Source organism: Montipora foliosa, chromosome 9, assembly GCF_036669935.1.
Source record: "Montipora foliosa isolate CH-2021 chromosome 9, ASM3666993v2, whole genome shotgun sequence".
In the NCBI taxonomy this organism is placed as follows: Eukaryota; Metazoa; Cnidaria; class Anthozoa; order Scleractinia; family Acroporidae; genus Montipora; species Montipora foliosa.
Genome location: NC_090877.1, coordinates 39789549 through 39803556, shown reverse-complemented (window position 1 = coordinate 39803556; position 14008 = coordinate 39789549). Strand labels below are relative to the sequence as shown.

Here is a 14008-nt window from a genome sequence, read left to right as displayed (position 1 = left end):
AACCGCGGTAGGTTAGGCATGAAATCTTAGAATATATGCCGGGAATTCTAAAAATTTCCGGGAATGTATCCCAAAAATTTGGGAGGATGATCCAAATTTCCGGGATGACTTAAGTTAAGACCTAGTATTGCTCAAACAGCGTTTGTTAGAGTTGTCACCCCCCCGTTAGTTAATCGAACCGTAAAATGAATGCTGAAATTTTAAGAGTGCTTAGGTGTAATCACTGAAACAAGCGCTCAGGCTTAATCAGTAAACGAGTGCTATATTCTGAGTAAGGTGCCACGATGTCATAAAAGTGTAATTAGCCGAACCATAAAATGAGAGCTAAGAGTGCTTAGGCCATAAGTGACTAGCTATTGAGCCGCATACACTCATCCTTCTTGACTGGCTAGCCGCCAAGCCACTCTATCAATCTAACATGATCTGCATGATTCGTAGGTGACGAGCCGTCAAGCCGCATACACTCATTCTTCTTGACTGGCGAGCCGCCGAGCCACTGTATCTGACATGCCTGGTAAGTGATGAGCCATGCAGCAGCAAATATATATTCTCTTCAGTCTTAGGCTGGCGAGCCGCCGAGCCGCTCCAACATGTAACCGTAAGTGGCCCTGTATTCCATGGTTGAGCCAAATTTTATCATAGCGATTAATTTTAGATGAAACTGGTGTATTTTCCAAACTTTATAAAAGGCAAACGCTTTGAGCTTTCACTGGTATTCTACTTGGTTCACGATCCCGTCTGGAAACGGCGTTCGAATAAACTGATTTCTTATTGTTGTGTAAACAAACATCTTACAACAAGACCTGATTAGACCCCGTCTTAGTTTTCGTACAACGAAAACTAAGACCCTTTGTTAATAGTGGTAATTACGGGAAAGAAACCCGGGAAAACTTACCGCTAGTCAGAGATTTGAGCGCTGGATGTTGTCTTCCTACAACTTGACGACGCCATGATACATTCTTTCTTCTCTCTTTGAGTGTTGTGTGACAGGAAACAAACACAGTGACATTCGCCGATGTTTACTTGTTGGCGAAACTCTAATATAGCAAGAGGCTACTATTAGCCTATACTCGGGCCTGCAAAAGTACAGTGGTATATGGTTCATTTAGCACTAAAGAAAAGGAAAGAGAAAAGTTTGTCCTTCTTACATCGGCCTTACATTTCGCTTCTCATGATGTTCGACTGTATATGTAGTGAATACCTGGACCCAGATTATCTTCAATATGGGTTGTGACAATGACCACTGGACCATGGAAACGAGGTAAAAATAGTGTATTTATCCCAAAATGGCTAAGAAACATTGTTTTTTTTTACTGATCCATGAGTATTTTTGCTCAGTGTTTGAGGAAGGAAACGCTAATTGAGCGAGTTAAGATGAAACGAAATGACTCATCGAAACACCTTTTGCAGAAACAAATGAAAGCGAAACGAAGGTGAGATGTGAAAACATCTTTCCAAGATTACCAACCTTTCGTACAGCGGTGCACGTGAAGGTCACTTCGTCACGTGCGCGACACGTGAAGATGTGCGCTATATCTCGTCACAGAAGTACACTGTTCCTTGAGGATAGCCATGCCAAATGAATTCATAGCGCGAGAATCAAATATTTAAAATATACTATTTGTTCAATAGAAGGTGTTACTATTAAACCCACTGGGAACTCGGAAAAATCCGAGCCCCAGATGAGATTCGAACCCACGACCCTCCGTGATCTAGTACGGATGCTCTAACCACTGAGCTACTGGAGACTCTACGGTGAGCAAGGGTGAAATGTGGGTATTTGCCTCGAGCTGCCTCACGCAGCCACAGAGACAAATATCGACTGACAGCACAGCTCATAACTGCCTCCCGCAGTCACATTTAGAGCATAATTGAAATACAGTTGCCTGTATTACTGTGGACGATGCGGCCAACCAACCACCAAAGTGGTAATATGCACCCAATATAAATTGTCAAAATAAATATAAGTTATTTGCTAGCTGGGAGGTCCGTATAGCGAAAAACTGTGACCTCGGTCTTGAAATTGCTGCCTGAGGCCGCAGACCGAGGGCAGTTTTTTCGGACCGACCCTTAGTCGGTAAGTAACTTTTTTTTTTGCCTTTCTCCCTCTCCTCCTCTCTGAAATCATTTTTTTAATGGTTGACTCGCAACGCGCTTGATAACAAATGCAGTATTAAAGCGACTTACAAACTGAATGTTTCAAAGAGAAATATTTTTATTTGAATTCTATTCCCAAACCTCTTGTCTAATAAAAAAAACATCTGCATGTAACGGAGACGGTGTCAAAAAAAATGGAAATGTCAAAAAAAATGGAAATTTAAGGTCATCACACAAGCTCACACAACCAAGGCTACGTAGGATACCGCCACGCCGTGAGCGGGCCGGATGAGAAAATCCCGCCCGCCCCCGGAACCAATCAGTTTGCAGGATTTGTTGAATTCCGCCCGCTCACGCCCTGGAAAAAAAGTAAAAGAATTATTATTCTCTGTGATTAAATTTTGGAAAGAACGTATCAAAGACATACAGTAATTATATTTTGCAACTTCCATGTACATTACCAGTATGACTTGGGCTGTATTGAATCTCAAAAGTTGTGTTGAACGCTATGAGTTCTGCAGGTAATTCTGTTAACGTTAAATATGTTTGTCTCGATAAGCTTGATAAAGCAGTGTAGAGTTCATTTCCTACATTCATAACTGATAATTACAGGGAAGTAATCAATTTCCTGTCATAATTGTATATAATAGCACATAGTGACATAGCTGCACATTCACTACCAGCATTTGATCCACTAAAACATCACCTTGACAGTTGTTTTACTAGGATCAATGGGATGTGAACCACGGTTTTTCTAGGTTATGTCCCTGCAAAGGTTGAACTTACCAGCAATATGCCATGCGGTGTACCAGACTTTTATCAAGAAACTATTTCAAAAAACAAAAATAGTGCTTCGTTTGCGGAATGGTAAGGGCAGAAGAAAAGATAAAATACTGTAGTGTGGGTCTGTCATATTTATTTCGCTTCGTCTATTCAACTCTTGAGAAAATAAAGATAGAAATGTGAACGCAAACTCTCTGAACGGTGAGATCTAGACGCCTGTCTAGGAATATTAACCATTAAAGAGAAGAACAGATACGTGTTTATGTGCATAATACAGCGAAGGATGAAGTCTACAAATACCAGGCTATTTTACCTTCAAATACTTACCCCTGCATAGCATTTCAGCTTCCGTTTTCCGTGAATCGTCTATTACATGTGTTACATATGAACCATGGCAATTGCTAGCTTTACCATCACTGGTTTCTCCTTAACCCAATTTATTACTAAGACTTGTTTACATTACTAATTAACACGAAAAGGGATAACTTGGGAATTTTTGACAATGTATTTAATCTAACCCACAATATAATCATTCAGATATTCAAAACGTCCTATGCATGATCCATTTCCTTCGCTTTTGTGCTTGTCAGCATTATAATTTGCAATACTTCAGGTTCACGTGCTCACAAGTTTGTTTTTATATCTCGCAGATGTTTAGATTCGGGCGTCACTAAACGCCGGAACGGAATGGAATGAGGCAGAATAAGGCAGAGTGACACGGAATGAACTGGAATGATACCGGAATGATACCGGAACGGGACCGGAATGAGCCGGAATGACACCCGAATGATACAGGAATGAGCCGGAACTGTACCGGAAATAACCAAAACGGTACTGGAATGGTACCTGAATTGACCAAAATAAACTCGAAATACCCATGATCAAATAACAGAAAGTTAACAAATCAAATGAGAGTTTTCTTAAATTTTTTTGTTGACTCACTCAACTGCGCCTTGTAAGTCCAGAACATTTTGAATTGAACCCTGTGATGACGCCGAATATTATTGTCGATAAGTACAGGAAACGCTTAATTGGCCACATTCCGTTTTTGTTACCACAGTGTTAACGTCTAAGAAAATATTTATTTCAGAACGTGACCGAGATCGTGACACAATGAAAGAATAACCGGTGTCTATACCTTTCGTAATCTGATTGTTAATTGATTTCAAAAATTGAGCTTTCGTGATTGGCTGAAATATGGAATGTTCCGATGGTTACAGATATCGTGTTCCTGAGTGACCTTCTGATTGGTTGAGACGCGGAACTATTCCACCAAGAAAACAGTCCTTGAAATAGTCTTTTGATTGGATCACAAGCGGAATATACCGTGAAAAAAGATCACCAAAAAAATTACAAATTTAAATGGAGGTCTCTTATTTTTAAAAGAACCATTCCAGTTCATTCCGGCTCATTCCGGTTCATTCTGGCTCATTCCTGTGCCATTCCAGTTCATTCCGTGTCATTCTGCCTTATTCCGCCTCATTCCATTCCGTTCCGGGGTTTAGTAACGTCCGTTTAGATTCCAATTACAAACTCTGTTTTGATTGGCCACTCTAACTCACCGGCTGTGTAAATAGTTCACCCTGAATTGAAAATAAATACGTTCTGTTTCTGAGAAAACGAAACAACAACATTCTTTTATAAATCGTACCGGGTATTCCTGATTTCTGTATTAAATTTAACTTTTATTTTGCATTTACCTGTTCATCCACGCTTTTGCATACTCTGCTAGCCCTTAACGGACCAACTACGCATACATGTATATGCGTAGAAATATACAAGCCTGTTTGGAAGAGCGATTTCATAGGTTTTCAGGGGCTTGGTTACGAGCAATTCATTTAAATATAACTAATATGAAGTAGTTTTTCAGTCCATCGAAGCTTCGGTAGAATCTTGGAAGATTTCATATTAAAGTTTTGAATGTAAATTTCTTTGTGTTGTTTTTTTGATCGGGTATTGAAACATGGCGACTTCGAGGATAGATCCAGTAACAGATTTTGCTATCGAAAGCGATGAAAGCGCCGTTGAAGTTGAGTTTGTCGATGAGGATGACCTTCCTCTATCTTGTGTTCATTCGGGGAATAATTTCCTTGAGCATCCAGAGTCAGATGAAGAAGTGGGCTCCGATTTTTTGTCAGACTCAGGTCATAGTGAAGCAGGCGAAGAAGGGGAAAGCGAAGATGATGAAGAATTGGAGACAGATGAATCGATTTGGACCGAAGAGTTAACCACAAGAACTGATATTGACTTTAATCAAGCTGTTGGAATGGCTGTTGATCCTGCATCATTGAAGTCAAGCAAAGATTTTTTTTAGCTCTTCTTTACAGATCAGGTATGGCAGCTGTTAGCCACTCAAACTAACTTGTATGCTTCACAGAAGAGAGGGCCTGAAGAAAATTCAGTTTGGTATCCAGTGTCTGTAGAAGAAATGAAAGCTTGGCTAGCTCTTTATTTGTGCATGGGTATTGTTAATAAGCCAAATATTAAATCCTACTGGAGCACTGACCCAATACTGTCCACCCCATTCTTTCCTGCTACTATGTCAAGAACAAGGTTTGTTCAGATTTTACGTTACCTTCATTTTGCTGATAACAACCTTGCCCCCAGACCTGACTCACCAGACTACAACAAATTATACAAAATTCAACCTGTTCTTGATCTTGTGGTACCCAGATTTAAAGCAGTTTACCACCCTGAGAGGGAACTTGCTGTTGATGAGACTCTAATAAAATTCAAAGGCAGAGTTCATTTTAGGCAGTTCATCCCAAGCAAACCTGGCAGGTTTGGAATAAAGGCTTTTACTCTTGCTGAATCAACCAGTGGTTATGTCCTGGGTAGCAAAGTATACACTGGAAAGGAGGCTGGAGTTGTCCAGAAAGATCTGGGGAAAAAAGCTGTCATGTCTTTGATGGAACCTTTTCTGGGCAAAGGATATTATCTTTTCATGGACAATTATTATACTTCTGTTGGTTTGTTTGGGGAGTTAGAAGAGAGGTCCACCCTTGCTTGTGGGACTGTAAGGTCTAACAGAGTATACCTTCCAAAAGAGATCTGCAATCCAGGTGAAGCAACTGAAAAGGGGTGAGTCCTTGTACCGACAGAAGGGAACACTGACTTGCGTGACAGAAAAGTTGTTAGCATGTTCGCCACTCTTCCTACAGGTGAGGAAGATTCTGATGAAGTGGAGAGGTCTGTGAAGGTCAGTGGCCATTGGCAAAAGAAAAACTTTGCCGGTCCTGGTGTGATCAACCTCTATAACACTTTCATGGGAGGTGTTGATGTTGCTGACCAGAGAGTGTCAACATATGCTAGACTCATGAGGGGCTCAGTGTGGTACTATAAGTTGTTCTTCTATGTTGTAGAAGTGTGCATTTCAAATGCACACATATTAGAGAACAAATCACTACTTCACTCCACCAGAAATGGCCTGCTTTTCAGAAGATCATTGATTGATGAGCTCATCCAACAGCAAAGCCTCTGGAGAGACACAAGATCACCTCAAAATCCAATCCCACAGATTCGATTTAACCAGGATCACTTTCACCATCTTGTGAGCCACAAAACAAGATCTACATGCAAGGTTCACCTGCAACGTGTGGATACCACATTCAGCTGTGCAGTATGTGGATTACTATTACAATGTTGAAGAGCGGGAAGGACCCAGACGTCTAAAGGAAGGAAGGGGGAGGCCTCGGGCAAGGGGAAGAGCAAGAACCTTGCAGAACTGAACATTAATAACATTAAGGCCATGTTAAAAGTAAAATTTTTAACCTGAATTGTTTTTTGAGACAATTAACTTTCCATAACAGTAACTATACGAACTAAAAAGAACATCATCTTGGTATTAAAGTCATTCAACTATACTTACCTGAGAGGTCTGTTATCCAGTGCAAATGAGCAAGGTTTTCATTTTAAAATTATAGTTTGATGTATTCATATCTTAAATTAATTGAAAAGACGTCTAAATTATGTATTTTTGTTGCTGATTACAATTTTTAAGCAAACTTACTGAAAAATGTGCATAATTATGGTAATTATGTAAATCGTGACGTCACACATCAAATTTTATCCCATAATATATAACATAGATCAATAGCCCATTTTATACAGATCTCAGATATATATGGTTTATTATGGTTAACTTGAAAACACTATTGTGTACAGTGGCTTTTATCATGACCACTCAAATTTTTCCCAAAAAAATAAGACCCCCGTGGTCCTTTAAGGGCTAGAGCATCCATCCTATAACCTTTCGTATTCTTGTTTCTGCTTTTACAGGGAGTTCAAAGTGCAAGTTCGGTTGAACGAAGTGAATTAAAACGTAATTATTATGGAATTCACCTTGCTTATCGTAGCGACCTAATTAGATGAATTTCGGCATTGGCGGGATTTTTATCTATGAAAATTGTTCCGCGGCACGCAATGCCTGTCGGCCTTTAATGATCAATATGTCCTGAAAAGTGGAAGAAGTGGGTCTAATGATATTGACCGTGATAGTGAAAAGTTTGTTACTGTCATTGGTCGTAACACCCTAAAAGAACTGTTCGAAATCTATCGAGACTCACAGATTTCACAATACAAGGTGGTAGCGTATTTTGTGAAGATTCTGGTAGCGGTGATGGCCTTCTAAGGCCGATTTCGTATTCTGGAGCAATTTCCTGCCCCAAAATAGGCCATTTCCGAATTCACGTCTGCCTCCTCTTCAAAGCGAGTCTAAGTGCGAAGTTTTTCTTATGAAAATTAGTTTTCATTCATATGTAAAGTGGAACTAATTACCAACACAAAACCTCGCACTTAGACTCGTTTTGAAGAGGAGGCGGACGTGAACTCGGAAATGGCCTATTGTAAGGAAGTTTACAGTTTTCAGTTTCAATAACATCAGCCATGCAAGCAGAGGACTCCGTAACTGTTGGGGGAATTCTGACACAGAGCTGCATCCAGTGTACATGTGGTAGCTCAGTCCCAGCGCAACTCCCACTGACGAGCATCACTATTGACATCAGGCACTAATTGGGTCCATTAGTGACGAATGCCTGTTGCACTCGTTCATAAAGCTGCTTTCAGGCAAAGAACGTTTAAAGAAATTAAATTGAACAGAATAAATGGCTAAGAAAGTGTTACATGGTGAAATAATATTTCCAAATTACCCAGGATTTAAATCGAATTTCTACCTGGACGTTTTGGATGAACTTTAGTGGTGCCCGTATACCCAAGATTGACTAAAAACCTCTTAAAGACCAACGGGAAAAATATTCATGGTGGTGGCAGGGAATACCTGAATCTCATATTGTTAATCCGTGGGAAGAATATAACAGGCAATTATCAGATAAGGACAATAATGGGAAGATGTGGGATCCGAATTCATGGTTGGGTGCAGCGGGAAATCATCATCATTATCATCATTATCATCATCATTATCATTATTATTATTATTATGACTTTAATTCAGGTAAAATAAGTAAGCAGCATGCATGACATCAGGGCGATGCACTTAAGGAAGGTGCATCAAAATGAAAGGGACGTACAGGTGAAGGTTAGTGCATGTGAAGTAAATGCGAATAGGTTAAAAGGGGCGAAGGGGAAGAGTTCAGTCTCAGATACCATTTCTATTGAAATGCGTTCAAATCAGTTTGTTTTCAATTTCCATTGAATTCCGGATTATTCAGGTCACGTTAAACCCCACATCTTGGATGTGTGTTGCAAAATGCACTGTTTCTAGGGAATTATTTATACAAACAAAGCCGGGGAGATGACATATGTTGGCGTCATTCATTTGTCACCGTAACGCCTCTTTCTGGTTCAGTACAAGTGATTGTACTCTCTCTGCATAATCTGCACAATCTGCAATCTGCGTTTTCTGAGCTTTCTTATTTGAATATTTTGATGAGCACTTGGTGACCTCGCCCTTACCTTGTTTGCGAGGATACTAAGTTTTATGGAGGTATTTATTCTCAAAAATGGTAGAAGCACTCTGGGGCTGAAGAGGAATAATCGGGTGTTCATTATTCCTGCTAGAAAAGTTTCGTTGTTCCATTATTCCACTAAAAAAAATCACTTTTCTGTTGAAAAAAATCTACTTATTCCGGTCGACAAATCGATTATTTCAAAGGAAGTCGTTATTGCGTTATTCCGCCCCACAAAATTTCCGTGATTCTTATTCCATTATTCTCCTTCACCCCAAGAAAGCACGAAAATAGTTCAGAAAACGTGTACTGATAATGTAGCATTTATTTTGTTTCCTTGGCAATTTTATACTTTTTACCTTTTTGCAAAGGCGCAACACAATACAGAATAAATGCCATACCGAGTAATTGCATTGTGACTAAACTTGATAGACAACAAATGCAAGGAAACGATGTTATGTGCTTGTAATATTTCGATATAAATCTATTTAATCTATTTACTAAAGCTATCAGCAGGTAATGGATTTTGCAACACAATACACTGCATGGATTGTTACAATCTCGACCCCAGAGCTCTTCTCTTAATAGGTCAGTTTCGTATTCTAACGGTTGGACTGGATCTAGAATGAAATGGAGGCTAATGCGGGCAAATTAATTTGCATTTGAAAAGATTTCCCCGCATTAGCCTACATTCCATGCTAGATCCAGTCCAGCCGTGAGAATTCGAAAATGGTCTATTGACTGAGGGAGAGAAGAGCTCTGGGGAACCCTGAAACGAAGTGTCTTCTTATTGGTTTTCGTGAAGAACAATCAAAAGCGTCTCTATATTGGTGCATTCATGTTATCATGAGGAGTGAGCAGGGGCCGTAAGGTTCAAATAGCCAATTTTTGACTATAAGAACCCTACGGGGCATGTTCTCCTACATAGAGTTACCCAGAACCTTGGGTCGACCCGAGGCTCTAGTGACGAGAATGGGATTGTTAAGGAAGATGGAAGAATCCAGCAACAGGTGGGATGCACTAAACCAATTGTTTGCTAGTAGTGTAACCTGCTTGTTTTCATGGTTTCGTTCGATGCTGGAAGACTTAATCCACGTTTTTATTCACAGATCTAGAGATCTAGGTGATTATTTCAAAAAAGGGAAAAAAAGAAACATTTCAACGCGAAAATCACCTTCACTTACAGTGGCAAAACAACTACTGGCAGCCATTTTGTCCGTCGAGGTGATTATCGGCTGATAATCCGAGATACCGAGCCAATGAGAGCGCGCGATTTTGTGTAATCACCTGTGTATTTATACTAATTCCCGTTAGTGTAATAATTTCGCGATTACTTCAAGTCGTTCGACATGGAAAGTGTGCAGAATCATTCCAGGATTAAAACTGTTACGAACGGTGTGGATGTTTGGAGAGAAAGTTTGAAGAACAATCGTCAGCTGTTCACGTCCTCCACATAACCTCATATTAGCCAGTATCAAAAATACCATTAATACTCTTTGTTTGTCCCTCCAAAATTTTGCATAAGCATTGTTTTTATTTTCTCTTGGGACTTACAATGGCCCCAAAGATAAACTAGAAACAATGCTTGGGCAAAATTTTGAAGGGACAAACAAAGAGTATTAATGGTATTTTTGATACTAGCGAATTTGGTCATTTCACGTCGCTGTCAGGAAGAGAACGGCAAAGAAATGCATCAAAATATGAAAGGCACGTGCGGGGCTTGCAGAACCATTGTTCTTGCTCATTGAAGGTGATGTTACACGCACCGATTTTGTTGCGGCAATATGTTGCAGGTTTTTGAATCCCTTTCAAAATTTTGTTGGAGTTGATGCTGTAACACCCCCGCCGTTGACTTTTAACGCAACATCATCCCAGAATGCACCACGGAGAACCGAAATAAGTGGCGTCAACAGTGTCCGCCATATTTGTCCCACGGGATTTGTCGAGCAGGAGCCTAGGCTCAAATGTTGCGAGCAATGTTGTGTTAACAAATTAATCGTCTCGTCTCGTGTACCAAATGTTGACCAGGTTATGTTGTCACTAAATAAAACATTGGAGCAAGTTCTCCTGTGGAGCATTAAGAATCAGCTAACCATCCACCCAATTAAAACTGAAGCAATGATACTAAGTAAAACCTCTTTTGTTGGGCCTATACCTCCCCTCCACTTTAACACTGGCCATATCGACCTGGTTAATTACACCACTTGCCTTGGAGTTAAAATTGACAATAAGCTGACATGGTCTGTGCACATTGACTCAGTGAAGAAATCTTTTACGCAAAAGGTTGGAGCGTTGAAGAGAATGAGAATCCTTCCGAAGAAGGTTCTCGAGGAAATATACTTTAAAACAATTATCCCCAGTGTAACGTATGGAATTTCGGTATGGGGAAATTGTTCTCCTTCCGCACTGAACTCTCTAAACCATATTCATGCAAGAGCAGCTCGTATTGTGAATAACCTCGACTCAACGATGGCAGATGACACATGTCTCATGAAATCCGACTGGCTGCCCATCTCTTACTTCTATAAAAAATCTGTACTGTTTCTCTTGCACAAAGTATATTTTGGAACAACGACTCAATCGATATGTGAACTGTCTTCTAAAAGAGTTTCTTCTAGATCTTCTCGTGTTCCTAACCAATTTAATGTCATTAGATTTAGATCAGAGACCGGCAGGAACTCCCTACGATACAGAGGTCCTGTTATTTGGAATTTTGTAAATAGATTAGTTAAAGTACCTGAAAGTTTTTATTCTTTTAAACAAATTTTACGTAAACATGTTAAGACTATTGACAATTTTTCATTTGAGAAAGAGGCAACAGTAGTCGCCAACAAAAAGGACCATTTCATTTACTTTTAGATTTATATGTTAGTCTTAGTGAACACCATTTTATTTGTATACAGTAGTTCTAAGTTATTATTGCAATTTTTATATATATGTAATTCTTAATATTTAGTATAGTAGGTCCACATCAGCCCTTTGGCTGCCTTTCACACAACCTACTTATCAAATAAAGAATGTATGTATGTATGTATGTATGTACTTTTGCTGCAACGAAGTTGCGTTGAAAGTGTTGATGCATGAGTCAACGAAAACCTCGATCAATTTTACACGCCTCTGCTGTTAAAGTGAATGTGACATTTTCTATTTGAAGATTGTGACGTCTACTCTTTTTGTGTGGAAATTAAAGGAGAAAGTGGGAAGGTGATTGTCTATGATAACCCTAACTGCGCCACCATGTGGTTTCACATGGAGTGCATTGGAATGGAGAAGGCCCCAGAGGGGAAATAGATCTGCCGTGTATACTGTTTTATGGTTGCGTGAAAATGATGCTTTGCTTTGGCTTGTTCAAAAATAGACTAGCAACTTTCAAACACAGTTTACTCACCATCACTGCCTTTTCCTTTTCAGGTTAACGATCAAGTGCAATCCGAAACAGCCCCCAGGGGTGGTAGTATTAGGTAAAACTTGGACTAAATAAAGCGAGGTCTGAGCAAGTTTTTTTTCCAAATTGCCACCTTGTCCCGGGATGGGGATGGGGGAGAGGGTCGGGATGGGGTTTTCGTTTACTCATGCGTAACATGGATTAAAAATCGGCGGTAAAATCGGCCCGTGTAACATCAGCTCAGACCTATTGTTTTGCAGCGTCCTTGAGCCGCCGTCCTTGTCCTTGCGTAAGCTCCCTTGTGTTTCAATGGCCCTGAAAATCCTCTGGGGAGTCAATTAAGAATGTACGTATGCTGAAACTTTGAGTTTGCGGAGGGCGCGCATACACTTCCTAACAGCAATTCTTGAAAATGAACTTTTCATATACAATACAAAACAATACAATACATGCTTAATTGATCACTCCCCATGGGGGCTTTTCAGGGCCAATGAAACACAATCAATCAAACGACAGAACACAAGAACAACAACTGTTACAAATCCCAACTGGCTGGAGGCAAACCAGTTGGTTATTTACAAGTGCAGCCGAGTTGAGCCAGGGACTACTAGGATCAAATTCAACGAGTGGTCAGAACGGGTCTTGAACCCGGGATCTGCGGATCTCAAGGCAAGTGTCCTAACCACTGGGCCACACTGCCTCCTATCATATGACTTTTCCTCGAGTGGTACAAATTAACAGCGTCCGACAATATTTTATTCTAACCGTGACAATCCGGCAACGGCTGCCTGAGCAAGATTAACTTGACTAAATGTCACAATTAGAAAAACAATCCCAATATCAAAACTCACAACAGCTATATTTTGCTACGGAACGGGAGGTCAAGTTTTAATTTACCACCACTGATTTGCAGAAAAATGACCAATGTAAATTCTCAATTGTACACTTTTCAAAAGCCTAAGTCAGGTATTCCCTATCAGAAATGACCAAAATTGACAATATCTTGCTCATATCTCAATACGTATTCACTTTTCTAACCATTTGCTTTGCTATTATAACCTACTATAACTAACTTAGTTACCCTTGGTTTACTGCACGTGTAATGGCACTAGAATTAATACAATAGATGTCTCTACAACTGAATCCCCTAATTGCAGCCTTAAAAAAGGCCGAATCGAGTAAAGAAGCGTAACTTCAAATACAGCCAGTTATACGTTTACTACTAAAACATCTTTTTAAAAAAAGCAAACTATCCAGTGGTAAACGTATTATATATATGTAATAAAATAGAAAGCAAAGTTCTTCTTGTATCCAAATCTTAATAAGATGTACCGATTAAAAAGAATAAAACTTCTATCCACAGTAATAATCGTATCTTTTTTTGTCGCCAATTGACAGCGACGTAAACCGTAAAAACACTGTATGCAAGCAACGTAGTGTATGCTGTTGCACCAGTCGCCTCAATAGGTCATGGCAACCAAGTTAATGAAATGGATGCCCATCTACTACAAATCACGAACAACTATACAGCTCTGCCAGTCTGACACAGAGTTAAGAATACATGCAAGTTTTAAAAAGTGCAATAGTATTTGTCCACAAAATGCAGGAACCCTTGAGGTAAATTGGTCAGCCCTCTTGAAGCTTGAACCTGTGGACAAACATACAAATCAATCAACTCTTTCTTCTCTTTAAACTTTTCACTCAAGGAAGATAAAGTGGTCAAGTTTTTTGGTAGATTCTCCAGTGGAATAGAAAACTTAAGCTTACGAGGTGAAAAATTCTCCCTAACTGCATTTTTTAGCAAACGCAATCCAGAAATTTAGCATCGCATTTGCGGCAA

General features: G+C 39.8%; 3 protein-coding genes and 1 pseudogene across 5 annotated transcripts in view; 2 read left to right on the top strand and 2 right to left on the bottom strand.

The window, feature by feature from the left end:
* LOC137971300 (uncharacterized) overlaps window positions 1-978 on the bottom strand; it is a 35328-nt gene extending 34350 nt beyond the window's left edge. The window contains exon 1 of the mRNA XM_068818115.1: window positions 896-978. The gene's annotated coding sequence lies outside the window, so the exon portion shown is untranslated. The remainder of the gene's footprint in view (window positions 1-895) is intronic.
* A 3705-nt stretch (window positions 979-4683) lies between these two features.
* Window positions 4684-7136, top strand: LOC137970708 (piggyBac transposable element-derived protein 4-like; annotated as a pseudogene).
* LOC137971829 (piggyBac transposable element-derived protein 3-like) lies at window positions 6020-6526 on the top strand. The gene has a single exon (XM_068818583.1). The coding sequence runs from the start codon at window positions 6020-6022 to the stop codon at window positions 6524-6526; it is 507 nt and encodes a 168-aa protein (XP_068674684.1).
* A 5893-nt stretch (window positions 7137-13029) lies between the features above and the next one.
* The window catches only part of LOC137971297 (uncharacterized), a 70693-nt gene continuing 69714 nt past the window's right edge, over window positions 13030-14008 (bottom strand). For all 3 annotated transcript variants that reach the window (XM_068818111.1, XM_068818109.1, XM_068818110.1), the window contains one exon: window positions 13030-13816. In XM_068818111.1, coding sequence (XP_068674212.1) covers window positions 13795-13816 — 22 coding nt within the window. In that variant the 3' untranslated portion in view covers window positions 13030-13794. The remainder of the gene's footprint in view (window positions 13817-14008) is intronic.

Bases quoted from the DNA above. Each gene is read 5' to 3' on its own strand.
- LOC137971829 (XM_068818583.1), top strand. From the start codon at position 6,020: ATGTTCGCCACTCTTCCTACAGGTGAGGAAGATTCTGATGAAGTGGAG.